The 14,717-nt window shown below is 37.8% G+C and overlaps 2 protein-coding genes across 2 annotated transcripts; both read right to left on the minus strand.

Annotated features, from left to right (window-relative positions):
* Positions 1-865: 865 nt before the first annotated feature.
* On the minus strand, positions 866-1,807 carry LOC118828992 (olfactory receptor 4F6-like). Its single transcript, XM_036735914.1, has one exon. It carries the CDS (start codon positions 1,802-1,804, stop codon positions 866-868), a length of 939 nt encoding a protein of 312 aa, XP_036591809.1. The 5' UTR covers positions 1,805-1,807.
* A 7,978-nt stretch (positions 1,808-9,785) lies between these two features.
* On the minus strand, positions 9,786-10,724 carry LOC118828990 (olfactory receptor 4F6-like). Its single transcript, XM_036735912.1, has one exon. The coding sequence runs from the start codon at positions 10,722-10,724 to the stop codon at positions 9,786-9,788; it is 939 nt and encodes a 312-aa protein (XP_036591807.1).
* Positions 10,725-14,717: the final 3,993 nt, after the last annotated feature.

Here is a 14,717-nt window from a genome sequence, read left to right on the forward strand (position 1 = left end):
GTTAGGCAACAGGTCCAGGACCACGCAGCTACTAAGTTTCTGAGGTAAGACTTGAACCCGAGGCTTAAGGCATTTGCTCCTTCCACTATACCACAGCAATATTGGCTTTCCATTTTCTCTTCCTGTCTCCAAGTCCTAGTATAATGGCTTGTACATAGTAGGTGGTTAGTAAATTCAAATGCAATGAAATTGAAAACAAACAGGTTGGATGGTAAAGCAGACTTGAGATGGGTAATACATTTGGTTAATACATTTTGGTTACAATGAAAAAGTTAAATATTGTGGAGGCTAATAGAGATGGGATAAGAAATAACATTCACTTTGAGCACTGTGGGATATTTCTATCACTTCTCCTTGACAAGATTCCAGGAACAGGATCACAGAAGTTTAGTGGTTTAGAGGCACCTAGGTGACCCAGTGGAGAGAGCACTGGGCATGGAGTCATGAAGAAAGGCATTAGTTCAAATACAACTTCAGATATTTAATAACTAAGTGACCTTGGTCAAGTCACTTAACCATATCTTTAGTTTCCTCAACTGTGGGGATAATGGGGATAATATGTATATAGCACCTTCCTACCTCTCAGGGTTGCTGTGAGACAATTATGTCAATTGAGATAATTATTTCAAAGCACTTAGCATAGGACTTGGCACACTGTAAGCACTATATACGTGTTAGCAATTATTACTATTATAATAGCTTTAATTAGCTGAAGATACAAAATCTTGAGGATAATGAATTTCTGGTTACATACAACAAATCAAGGCATATTCTGTGACATAAATCTATCTCTGCTAGTTCAACAGCTTTTTCATTTCTCCAGATTGAAGAGTCTCAAGATCCATGGTCTTGATGCACAGTGTATTTAAGATAATTTCCTTAAGAGAACAAGCCGGCTGTACATTCTCCTCATTCCTACCTTCATCTCTTTGTTCCTGAATGTATAGATGACTGGATTCAGAAAAGGAGTAAGAACTGCATCAAAGATGGCAAGAAACTTATCCAGGTGAGATATGGGGTGAGGCCAGGTATAGAAAAAAATCAATGGGCAAAAGAACAAAACCACCACAGTGACATGAGCTGCCAGAGTGGAGAGGGCCTTGGAAGAAACACCTGAAGAATGTTTCTGTACAGTGACTAAGATGAAGATATAAGAGATGATCAATAAACAGAAGCAGGCCAGGGAGATGAACCCACTATTAGCAGTAACCATAAATTGCAGTCTATAGGTATCAGTACAGGCAAGTTTGATGAACTGAGGAAGGTCACAAAAAAAACTATCTAATACATTAGGACCACAAAAAGGCAAGTCTACAACAAAAGCCAATTGGACCCCTGAGTGAGTGACACCAGTGATCCAGGCAAGAATCAAAAGTAAAATACACATTCTTGGGTTCATAATGGTCAGGTAGTGGAGAGGCTTACATATGGCAACATACCTGTCAAAGGCCATGGCTATGAGTAACACCATCTCAACACCACCAAGAGCATGACTAAAGAAGATCTGAGCAACACAACCACCAAATGAGATGACTTTGTGATTCCTGAAAAGATCACAAATCATTTTAGGGGCTGCAATGGAGCAACCTCCCATGTCAATGAGGGACAGATTAGCTAACAGAAAGTACATGGGAGAGTGTAAGTGAGGATCAAAGATAACAGTGAGCAAAATGAGCAGGTTTCCCAAAATACTTGCCACATAGACCATAGAGGAGAACAGAAAGAGAAGAAACTGGATCTCCCATGAATCAGAGAGTCCAAGGAACACAAACTCAGCTACTACAGAATGATTCACTTCATCCATTGACTCCAGTAAACACAGCTGGCAGTGACATTACCTGAAGGAAGAGGATAACAAGAGAATAAAAATATTGGGCTAGGGAATATTAGGGCTCTGGATTGCTCAGTGTCTGTTTCTTTTGAAGTTCAATTACATGTTAACCTTTCACACAAGGAAATATCCTCTTCAAAATCCCTGTCTCTGTAGTGAAACGAAGTGGGAGAACAAAGGAACAAAGCCTTGATAAAGGTATTAGAACTTATCAATTAATTGTCAATTAAATGTAATTCCCTTCTTAAGCATTCACCTGAGAAGGGTATATGATTTTTCTAAAGTAGATGGGAGAGCGGACTTGAGTGCAAATAAGATAACTCACTCTAGTAATTGCACTACTGGAACTAGTAAGTTTCTGAGATAGAATTTGACCCTAGGCCTACTTGCCTCCATCTCTTGTGTTCTATCTAGTGCATCACAAGAGGGACTACTTTATCAGAGCTGAAACCATGCATTACTTAATATGATTAGGGAGTTGAGAGGGTGTGAGGAAGATCACGTAGAGAGGAATACTGCTTGGTTGTTGGATATTCCACTAGATTGTAACATCTCCAAGGCAAGGACATTGGCATTGATCATCTTTGCACTCCCAGCATCTATCTCACTGCTTTGCACACAAAGATTGGTTGATAAATATTTACTGCTTAATTGAATTTCTTTGAGTGAATTTGACTTAATGTTATGAATAAAGGTTGTGAGTGAAAATTCAGGGGATGATGAAGGGAATGTCTATATGTAGAAATACTTGATAAAGGAATTGCGGTTGCTCAAAATAAATCTATCACTCCTTTACATGACTTTGAATATCTTCAACACTGGCAAATCTTTGTCCTTTGAGAGTGGACTTGATTTTTCCAAAATAGGCAAGTCTTTTAGAGCCAAAGCTGATGAAAAGGCAATGTCAGATTGCAAAAAGAGTACTGGCTCTAGTCACAGAACTTAGGATCAAATCCTGCTTCTGATACTTGATAACCTTCATGACCTTAGGCAAGTCAATCAAGTTTCCTCAACTTCAATTCTCTCATAATCAACATTAGAGGATTAGACTAGATGACCTCTAAGGACATTTTCATCAAGAACAAATAATAGATAAGAATCATTAGCTCAAAGGGAGTAGTTGGTTCTGTGGTTCTCCAGGGACTTCATAGATTTCCAAGTATCATATTCATGCTTTCCTTTATCTGATTAAATCACTTGACGAAAAGGTAAACCTATTTCTCTATTACTCAGTCTCTTGAGTCCTATATTCCATTTTCTCTCAGTGGAAGTGGTCGGTCCCTTATAACAGATTTATAGCCAATGCGACAGTGAACAAAATGAAGATGAGCAATACTCCTATTCAGAGCTATCATTCTAGAAAGAACTCAGAAGATCATCTGGACCAATCCCTCCCTGTCTTCTACCATATTTAAACCTTGCAGGACACATTTATTTTTTGTTTTCTTCTTCAAGCTGTAGGGATTGAGAATCCACTACTTCACTTAGCACATCAGATGAGTGTTCGATCACCCCAATGGCCTAAAAGTTCTTCTTCTTGTTGTTCAGTCATGTTCAACTCTTTGTGAGCCAATTTGAGGTTTTCTTGGCAATGAGAATGAAGTGGTTTGCCGTTTCCTTTTCCAGTTCATTTTGCAGAGGAGGAAATTGAGGCAAACAGGATTAAGTGACTTTCCCAAGGTCACACAGCCAGTAAGAGTTTGAGGCCAGATTTGAACTTAGGGAAATGGTCTTCCTGACTTCAGGCCCAGCACTCTATCCACTGTATCACCTAGCTGCCCCAAAAGGTCATCCTTACATCCAAATGAAATTTCTCTTAAATTCAAGTCTTTTTCCACTTGTTTGCTGCTCAATGATCACCACTCTCATTACAATTTTCCATGTTGAAGTCATTTCCAAGACAACATCCCCTAATCTTCTTCCCTTTTCTGGGAAATCTAGTTCCCTGCAGGATTTCACCCTATCACCTTTGTCACTTTCCTCTTAAACCCTGTCCACATCATCTCTATGTCATGTTATGACTGAAACTGGAAAAATTCTCTAATAACAAAAACTCTAGTAGAAGGATTAATAATAATATGTTTATTGTTGTTTTCCCTTTGTCCATAGCATAAGGCCAATCATTAGTATATTACTAACTGTTAGCCTAAAAGATCCCCTGGTGACTTTTTTTAATGGACCGATTCCCAGCTAGACCTTCTCTGTCTTATTCCACTGGGGTTTGTACCCAGGAATAACACTTTGTACTGGTCCAAACTGAAAGTCCTCCCATTGCATCAGATTAAATGTATACATCTGATCTTTAAGTAGCACTAGAAGTGAAGCACATAATAAAAGATCCTTCCTTCCTACTTTCGTACAGTTAATTTTCCTCCCTTCCTGAAAGGAAATGGGAAATAAAAAGTTGAGTCATTGGTATGGCAACAAGTAAAAAATTAAATTTCTGAATCTTGCATGCCAGTCTTTTGCTTAACTTAATCCATAGTACTAATTCCAGATTTACTCCTACATGGCGGGTCTTTGCCTTGGGTCCCTGGCCCTGGGTTAAAAACCAAGGATTATTTAGCAGCATGTTTTGCCTTCTCAATAGTCTAGAACACCTCATATTTATTCTACCGTGGAGTTCAGATCCTCCCCATCCTTCCTGTCTAAAACCCAGCATCCCACTCATTTCTGAAAATTTTATTGTGGGCCATAAGTCTGTCCCTGAAATCTGAGGAAATGTATTCTTTCCGTGATCAGCTTTATATCCATCTTCCCCACCTACCTGGTCTGAGGCAAAATCATACTCAGCATCCAACAGTTCATCCAGCGCAAAGAACCACATAAAAATGCTGTCATAGGAGAAAAGGCAGCTAATTAGCAGCCCTGGTGAGTGCAGAGACAAGGTCTGAACTCATTTGACCAAGGGAATTATTCTCTTGAATCTTACTGGTTTGGCCCAAACAGCCAAGAGAAGCAAATAATGAGTCACCTGAGGGAAAAGGGGGCAGGGATAGGTGAATGGAAAATACCTAAGGAAATAATCATTTGTAATTTTGTTTATCAACATTTAAATCATTCTTGGTAGCTGCTGGGATGGAGGAGGAATCACAGGGGATTGTAAAAATGTTCTCTTTGAAAAGAAATGTGTGAAAATTCTTTTCACTATTTTCAGAAAGTTTAACATGCTTCCTCCAAAGTGAACAGAGAAACAAGAAGTATCTTTGGAGGAAAGTCCTGTAAAGGTGAGAGGGAAAATGTGGCCCACAAATATATTTGGGGAAAAATACATGTATCCTCTAAGGAAAAACCAACAGATCTGGGTGTTAAGCTGTGCATAGTTTGCTGAGACATAAAGTCAAGAAAATGTGCATTCAAATCCCACCTCTAACATTTACTCATTGTATGACCATGGACACATTCTTTAACCTGAGTTTCAGATTCCCCATAAACAAAATGGGGATGACGAAACCTATGATACCTATAGAATACCTACATGACCCAGTTGTTCAAACTACACATCAGTAGGGTGTATCAGTATACATCACAGTGGCTGTTATGAGGTTCAAAGGAGATAATGTACCTAAAATTCTTTACCAACTTTAAAGATATGCAGGTGTTGTTATGATTATTCCTTTATTCTTTTCATCTTATTCTTGAAGTTCAGATAAAAATAGTGTGATAACCACTGTTATTCTAATATTTTTCTTTTATATGGTCTGCAGCCACCAAGATTGATTCAAAAGTCGAACTCAAGGAGATGAGTTTTCTTGACTTCAGGTCTGGCACTGCGTCCGCTGCACCACCTAGTTGTCCATATCCTTGACTTATATCAAGTATTTAGTAATTCCTTTAATCCCTAGCCCCTTTACCATATCATGGATTACCTCCAACCAAGCCTTGGCTTTGGCTCACTCCTCTAATTTGTCTCCCTAGTGTCTACATAAGTGCTGCTGAACAAAGGTGGAAAAATCATGCAGCCATTCTAACTGGGTCTGCCACAAATTTGTTATATAGCTTCATCTGGGCCCTTACTGCTACTAGACAATCCTACTATTCCTCCCTAATCAACTCACTATCCCCTTCTCCACAGCAGCTCTTCCAAACCTTTTCATCCCTCCTTAAACCTTCCATGGCTCCCCCACCCTAATCTTTCAACTGAGAACCTTTCCTCATGTTTTGCAGAAAAAATTGAGGCCAATCACTTTCAATTCCCTCTTCTCACTGATTCTTCATCTAACTTCACTCAGATACCCTTTTTCACATGATGAAGGGATCTTATTCTTTATCAAGGCTAACTCCTCTATCTATTCAGGTGATCCTATTTCATTGCATCACCTGCAATAGATTGCCCCCCCTCTATCATACCCACTTTTTCACTTATTTTCAATCTCTTCCTCTCTCTTTATTGGCTCCTTTCCTACTGCCTATAAACATGTCTGTATCTCCCCTATCCTGACAAAATCCTTACTTAATCCTTCCATCCTTATTTACTATTGTGCTATTTCTCTCCTGCCCTTTGTAGCTAAACTCCTCATAAAGGCTGTCTACAACTGGTGCTTCCATTTTCTCTCCTCTCACTTGCTACTTAATCCCTCACAATATGGCTTCTGACCTTAGCATTCCACCAAAACTGCTCTCTCCAGAGCTACTAATGATCTCTTATTTGACAAATCCAATGATTTTCTCTCAATCTTCATTCTCTTTGACCTCTCTGCAGCTATTCATCATTCTCTTCCTTAATACTCTCTTATCTCTAGGTTTTGGGACACCATTCTTCCCTGGTCTTCCTCCTGCTTATCTGACTGCTCTTGCCTCCTTTGCTGGATCCTCCTCCAGATCACACCCTCTAACTGTAGGTATCCCTCGGCTCTCTGTCCTGGATCCTCTTCTCTTCTCCTTCTATACTACTTCACTTAGTGATCTCATCAGCTCCCGTGGATTTAATGACCATCATTTTGCTGGTGATTCCCAGATCTACCTTTGCTGCCCAAATATCAAGTCTCCAAACTGCCTTTCAGAAACCTCGAACTGGATATGCAGTAGACATCTTAAGCTCAACATCTCCAAAATAGAGCTCATTATCCTTTACACTAAACCTTCCCTACTCCTATCTTCTCTGTTACTGTAGAGGGCAACACTATCTTCCCAGTCCTTCAGGCTCACAACCTAGGAATCATCCTGGATTCCTTACTGTCTCTCATCCTCCATATCCAGGCTTTTGCCAAAGCCTGTCATTTTCACCTTTGCAATATTTCCCCAATATGTCTCCTCTCCTCTAAAACTGTCACCACTGTAGTGCAGGCCCTCATCACTTCACACCTGAACTATTACAATGGCTTACTGGTGGGTCTGCATACATCAAGTCTCTCCCCATTCAAACCCATTCTCCATTCAGCCACTAAAGTCATTTTCCTAAAATAAGAGTCTGATCGTGTCATCTCCAGTGGCTTCCTATTTTTTCCAGGAAAACATATAAAATGCTCTGTTTGACATTCAGAATCCTTCATAACCTAGATGCTATTATCCTGATTTTACAGATAAAGAAACTGAGGCATACAGAGGTTAAGTAAACTTGTTATAACATCCAATGTCATACCTCCACTCCTCTACCAACAATCTCAGAAGAGGAGAGCAATATTATCTGCTCCCTGCAGGTAGCCCTGAATCAAAACCAAATCCATACCTGGCCACCAAACCATGTTTTCTACCCTCAGGAACCACCACTCACCACTCCTCAATTCCTTGACCTTCACCTGCCTTCCAGGTGAAAGAATAGAACCAGACCAGGTTCCCTCTCCCATAGCCCTTCTAGACTATGAACTTCTTTCCCCATCTGTCATCCACTAATATCTTGATGTCTTCTTCTATTTCTATCCATACCCTTGTAATAATTAATCAATAGCCATTTATGAGAAAACTATGACCATCCCTGTGGCTTCCCAGACCAAAAACTGCATCCTGGCCACCACTGCATAATTATAGAATTTTTACCATTTACCCAGTGTTGTGCTGCCACATTGGTAGAAAGGGGCCCTAAAACACCATGTGTCAAGAGCAACCAAGACAGAAAACTCCAAGTATGCCAACTGGGATAAACTACCTCCTATTACACTGATACTGGGCATTCAAGCTTAAAAATATTTTGCTAATTTGAGTGAGCAATCAAAAAAAGTTTAGAAATCACTGTTATAAAAGATAATCTTATCAAATCCCTAGCCTGTGAAATAATGGTTTTAAATATACATTCAAAAAAGGGTGTAGACTGCCACCAGAACAGTATCATGAGAATTTGTCTTGTGCCCTAGAACAAGTAATCTGGCCAATGACAGAAGAATAAAACAGAAGGGAATAAAGATAGGACAGTGATCCACTTGACCTCATTTATGCGTATGGACAAGTTATTACACAAGGAAAAATGATGATGTCCACACTGTCCATACTGTTTACTTATGGAATTTTAACCATTTACCATGGAGCTTATAGTAAAAATACAACTTGACAATGTGCTTCAATTACAACAACCACATGAAGTAGGTAGTGCAAGTGTTTTATTCCTATTTTCAGATGAGCATAAAATGACTCAGTGCTTAAATGATTTGACATGATCACAGAGCTAGCAAGAGTTGTAACTGAGACTCACACTCTGGTCTCCCAATCTTAAGCTCAGTATTCTTTTCATTAACCCATGCCACCCAAATAAGTATCTATGGATAGAAAGTTCAGGGAGTGAAGATACAATACAGCCCACTTCAAAATTAATTAGATCCAGGAATTCATTTTTTGGACCCAATCCACAGGAAAAACCCAATAAGCAAATTCCCTCTGCCAATGCAGAATAATGGTTGGACTACAACTTACTAGAAAGCTTCCTGGGCACTGAGGGGTTAAGTGACCTTGATCAAACAAAATAATATTTGTAAAACATTTAACACAGTGACATATTGTAGGTATTTAATGAATGTTTATTCCCTTCCCTTGGCCAGGCTCACACGGTCATTATGTGATGCAGGAGGTACTAAGATCTAGGGAATGGGGGAAAAGGAAGCAAACAGGTAGTAATCTAGGAAGATTAAAATATAATAATAATATCATATAATACATTATAATTATATCATGGTCATATATAATATATTATGATATGATTGATAATATTCTAAAATATGTGATTGTATCTGATATACTCTATGTTGTATAATTCTATTATAATCGCAACATATAATAATAGCTCTTATTTACATCATGCTTAAAGTTTGGTCAGTATATATATATATATATATATACATGTATATACATATATATTGCTTTCATATATATTGTCTCATTTGAGGTTCATGTGAGGTAGACACTATTATTGGTCTCCGTGTGACAGATAAAGAAACTGAGGCTTGGGAAAGTTAAGCAACATGCACAGGATTATAGAGGGAGCATCTACCTGTGGAAAGATTAGAGAATTAGAGCTTTGTGACTCTAGCTCTAGCATGGTATTGACTAGACCACAACAAGGTTGGGTTTGGGAGTATTTTTAAAATTTTTCTCCATATCTCCAGGGCCTAGCACATCTGCATATAGTGCTTAATAAAAGCTTGTGGAATGCATGAAATTGGATGATGAGAAAAACTGAGGGCAGTATACAAGGATATAATTTACAATAAAAAATTGAATATTGTGGAGGAAAATAGAGATAAAAAAAATAACATTCATTTCCAGCACTCAAGACATTTACATCACTTCTCCTTGTCAGCATGCTGAAAACAGGGTCCTTAGAACTTGTGGATTGAGGTGAATATCACAATTAATTTGCCAAAGAAACGAACTCTTGAGCGTAATGACCTTTTGCTTAGATTTAGCACATCAAGGCATGGTGTATAAAAATGAATTTATCTCTTACAGTTCAATGATAATTTTTATCTCTAAGATAATTTATACTTTAAAAGACTATCAAGATCTACAATCTTTACCCACAGAGCACTTAAGAGAACTTTCTGAAACTTGCAAGCCTGCTACATACTCTTTTCATTCCCATCTTCATCTCTTTGTTCCTGAATGTGTAAATGGCTGGATTCAGAAAGGGAGTAATAACTGCATCAAAGATGGCAAGAAATTTATCCAAATTTGATATGTGGAATGGCCATGTGTAGAAAAAGATCAATGGACCAAAAAACAAAACCACCACAGTGATATGAGCTGCCAGAGTAGAGAAAGCCTTGAAGGAAACACCTGAAGAATGTTTCTGCACAGTGACTAAGATGAAGATGTAGGAAATGATCAACATACAGAAGCAGGCCAGAGAAATGAACCCACTATTAGCAGTAATCATAAATTGCAGTCTATAAGTATCAGTACAGGCCAGTTGGATGAACTGAGGAAGGTCACAGAAAAAACTGTCTAATACATTGGGACCACAAAAGGGCAAGTCTACAACAAAAGCCAGTTGAATCCCTGAGTGAGTGACACCAGTGATCCAGGCAAGAATCAAAAGTAAAATACACATTCTTGGGTTCATAATGGTCAGGTAGTGGAGAGGCTTACATATAGCAATATATCTGTCAAAGGACATGGCTATGAGTAACACCATCTCAACACCACCAAAAGCATGACTAAAGAAGATCTGAGCAACACAGCCACCAAATGAGATGACTTTGTGTTTCCTGAAAAGATCATAAATCATTTTAGGGGCTGCAATGGAGCAAAATCCCAAGTCAATGAAGGACAGGTTGGCCAGCAGAAAGTACATGGGAGAGTGTAAGTGATGATCAAAGATCACAGTGAACAAAATGAACAGGTTTCCCAGAATACTTGCCACATAGATCACAGAGAAGAACAGAAAAAGAAGAAACTGAACCTCCCATGAATCAGAGAGTCCAAGGAACACAAACTCAGCTACTACAGAATGATTCACTTCATCCATTGACTCCAGTAAACACAGCTGGCAGTGACATTACCTGAAGAAAGATGAAAAAGAAGGAATGATAATAGGTAACATTTATATAGACTTAAAAGTTTGCAAAGACCTTTTCTTATATTGTGTCATTTGATCTTCACAACAGCCGTCTGCAGAAAATGTTGTTATTCACCTCATTTTGCAGAGGAGGAAATTGGTAGAGAGAGATTATGTTACTTTCAATACTTCATGTATTGATGTGTCAAATGGCCACGTGTAGAAAAAGATCAGTGGACTGAAAAAAAACCACAACCATGATGTGAGATGCTAGTAAGCTCTGATATAGAATTTAAACTCAGTTCTTTCTGACTCCTAATTCTACAATCTGTCCTATTCACTATACTACCTAGCTGCCTCAAAATCTGTGGAAATTCTATTAGTGCTATATATAAAGCAGTTTCTAAATTTTAAGTCAAATGTCACCTTACCATTTCATGCAACAAAATAATGTATTCACAATCTCTGAATCTATGGTAGCGTAAGTTATAAGTATGAACTAAGAATGCTGTGATTAGTAAATATAACAGAACTCAAACTCACAATTAAATGTGATTTCCTTCCAATTATTCATCTCATAAGATTATAAAGTTATTCTTGTGTAGATGGGAGGGGAGGGACACAGATTGGGTTTCGCGAACAAATTTGCCTTTTTTTAAAAGCCATTCACTTAAATTGCTCCCTTGTAACTAGTAAATATCTCAGACAGGATTTAAACCCAAGTCTTCTTGACACCAACTCTTGTGTACTATCCACTATACTGCAGTAGGAATTTTTATTACTTCTTAATTCATTTATTACTTAATATTCATATATAAATAAATTAAAGGATATGAAGAGACATTGTGGAGAAAAAATCTATTTAATAGCATAATTTTCTATTATGCTATAAGATCCTCACAGACAAGGACAGTGTCATTTGTCATGTTTGTGTCTTTAACATCTGATATAGTAATTTGGACATAAAGATTCCTTGAATTCAAATCCTGGTTCTGGCACTAACTATCCATGTGACCTTGGGCAAGTCATTTAATCTTGGAAGGACTAATTTTCCTCATATACAAAGTGAAGGGTGTTGGACTAGTTTATGTCTAACATCTCTTCCAACTCCAAATCTGGTGTAATGTTCATAAGAAAATAAATGCCTGTTAAATTTATTTAATTGAATTTTTACTTCATTTCATAGAAACTGGATGAAAATTCTAGCGATGTTATGAGGAATGTCCATGTATAGAAATAGTTGGTAAAGATATTACAATTCCTCCAAATAAATCTGTATTAGTAAAATAAGGTGTATTTTTTAATATCATCAGTGGCAGCAAGTCATCCTTTCAGAAATCATTGGAACAAAATCAGGAGGGTTAAGGGAATGATCGAGCTGTCTAAAATGAAGCAAAGTGAAGAGAGAGCTATTCTTTCATTATTCATAACCCACTCAGATACGCATTTCATAAAACCAGTATTCACATAGTCATGGGACATGGATTTCAGTGCCTTCATCTAAATCTTTGATCATTTATTGGGAAAGAAATTTGTCGCTTTACCCTACATTGACCTGGCATTCAGTCAGAAACTTCTGGAAAGAGAAATATATAATACTCCTTTTCAACCCTTCTCTTTTCCCATTTTTTCCAACTATAAACAGTAGCCCACCATATACCCACCACAAGTAGAATAATCACTAGGAGTATCTCTAAGACATAAGACTGTTGGACTCCTTGAATACACTGCTGCCTCAGCGTAGGTAGGTTGGAAAAATGGATATAAAGCGCACCACAGGAAGAATAGATTTCTTCAGATATCAGTGGCAGAGAGACTGTGCTAGAATTAACATTTGTGTAAATGAATGAGACACTGGTTTTTATGCAGTAAAAATAATGTGTGGGAAGGATATGAGCATCACAGAATAAATATGAAGTATTCTAGAGTGTAGAAAAGGGTAAATAGGAGGATGCTTTATGCAAGAAGACTGCACTGGGACTCAGGACACTCAGTATTTTCTCCCTACTCAGCTACTGTTCAGCTATGTGGTATCATGGAACTTAGATAACCTAGATACTCTCTTTCAGTCATATATGAGTATATGAGTGTAGTTTTCTCAAATCCAAAAGAAAGGATACAGGAATTTTAACAAAACACAATAAATGCTTGAGAGAGAGAGAGAGAGAGAGAGAGAGAGAGAGAGAGAGAGAGAAACCAAATGGAACCCCTCAATTCCAAAAATTCCACTCTTAAATGGTCATGATAAGAATGTCACTCCTGCTTCTACCGGAATCACTTTCTGGGATCTCAACTTCTATTTTTCTTGATCTACAAGGAAATGGTCAGCATCCTGTAACAGATTCACAACCAACATGGTAATGAATAAAATAGATGACCTATATTCTGAACTAGGAATAATCACTCTAGAAAGACTCTCAAAAGGTCATCTGATCCAGCCCCTGTCTTCTACTATATGCAAACTGTGCAGACCTCATCATTTTTTGTCTTCCTCAGGCTACAAGGACTGACAATTCACTACCTTGCTTTGTATGAAAAACCTATGCCTGTTCACTCCAAGAGTCCAAAAGTTTCCCTTATGTTCAAATTAAATCTCTTCTGCTTTACTTTAAGTCCATTTCTCATTATTTTTTGTTCTCTCATCATGAAGAACAAGGGAGCAGCATTCCTCTCCTTATAATCATCCATACATTTAAGGTCATAAAAAGCCATCACCCCATAATCTTCCCTTCTCAATATTCTGCAACTCCGTTTCCTCCCAGACATCCCTCAGAAAATTTACTTTCCTTTCTTTCAATCAATTTGTCAGTCTACTTTTGAACCCTCTTCACAAAAGAGAACAGAAGAAATTTTAGGAAGAGGAAATAACAAGGAAGCAGGATAGCATTATTACTAACATGTTAAATTTAATGTCTATGTTAGAAATGTTGTATTCGAAAATATTCATGCTTATTGACATTTATCAAATTTACCTCTTTATTTTGATAATACAAATTGCAAATAATATTTAAATAAGGGTCTGCAAAACATGCCAGCAGAAGTATTTATTCCGTTTTGTAAATATATACCAATACCATGACTTGTTTTGCTTACATTTGTTCCTGTTACTGTTGTTATCAGAACTATATTGTTCACAGTCAAGGGAGGGCTTTTATTTAGAGGGAGGATGGTGAAAAGGGCACCAAAAAAGAAAAGAAAGCCTATGAAGCATTTTAAAAACTCTAAAGGGGATACAGACAATGATGGCAGTCTTGATACTACCATGCTAAATGTAATATATTCTTTTCATATACAATAGAAAATCACAGTTTCATGTATTATGTTTTTCTTTTTTGTATGTGGAATAGTTCATGTTTATTGATGCTTGTCAAATTCATAATAAAGAAAGAATTTGAATGTATCTTTGGTATAGGCAGCAAGTAAGTAACTATTAGTAAATAACTCAATTCTTGAATTGATATCCCACTCATGTGCTTGACCTAACTCATACTGATAACTCCAGACTTACTCCTATATGGTGGGTGGGTGTCTTGGGTCCCTGGCCCTGGGTAAAAACTAAGGGTCATTTCACAGAATATTTACCCTTTTCTACACTCTAGAATACTTCATATTTATTCTGTGGTGCTCAGATCCTTCCTAGATGTTATTTTTACTACATAAAAACCAGTATCTCACTCATTTACACAAATGTTAATTCTAGCCAAGCCTCTCTGCCACTGAAATCTGAAGAAATCTATTCTTCCTGTGGTGAGCTTTATATCGTATTTTTCCAACCTACCTACGCTGAGGCAGCAGCATATTCAAGGAGTCCAACAGTCGCTAACAGCTCATCCTGCACAGACAACCATATAAAATGCTCCCATAGGAGGCAAAGCAGCTAATGAGCCACCCTGGTAAGTGCAGAGACAGGGATGGCTTACTTGAGCTTTCTTGACCAAGGGAATTGTCTCCTTCAATCATATT

This window comes from Trichosurus vulpecula, chromosome 8 (assembly GCF_011100635.1).
Source record: "Trichosurus vulpecula isolate mTriVul1 chromosome 8, mTriVul1.pri, whole genome shotgun sequence".
NCBI lineage: Eukaryota > Metazoa > Chordata > Mammalia > Diprotodontia > Phalangeridae > Trichosurus > Trichosurus vulpecula.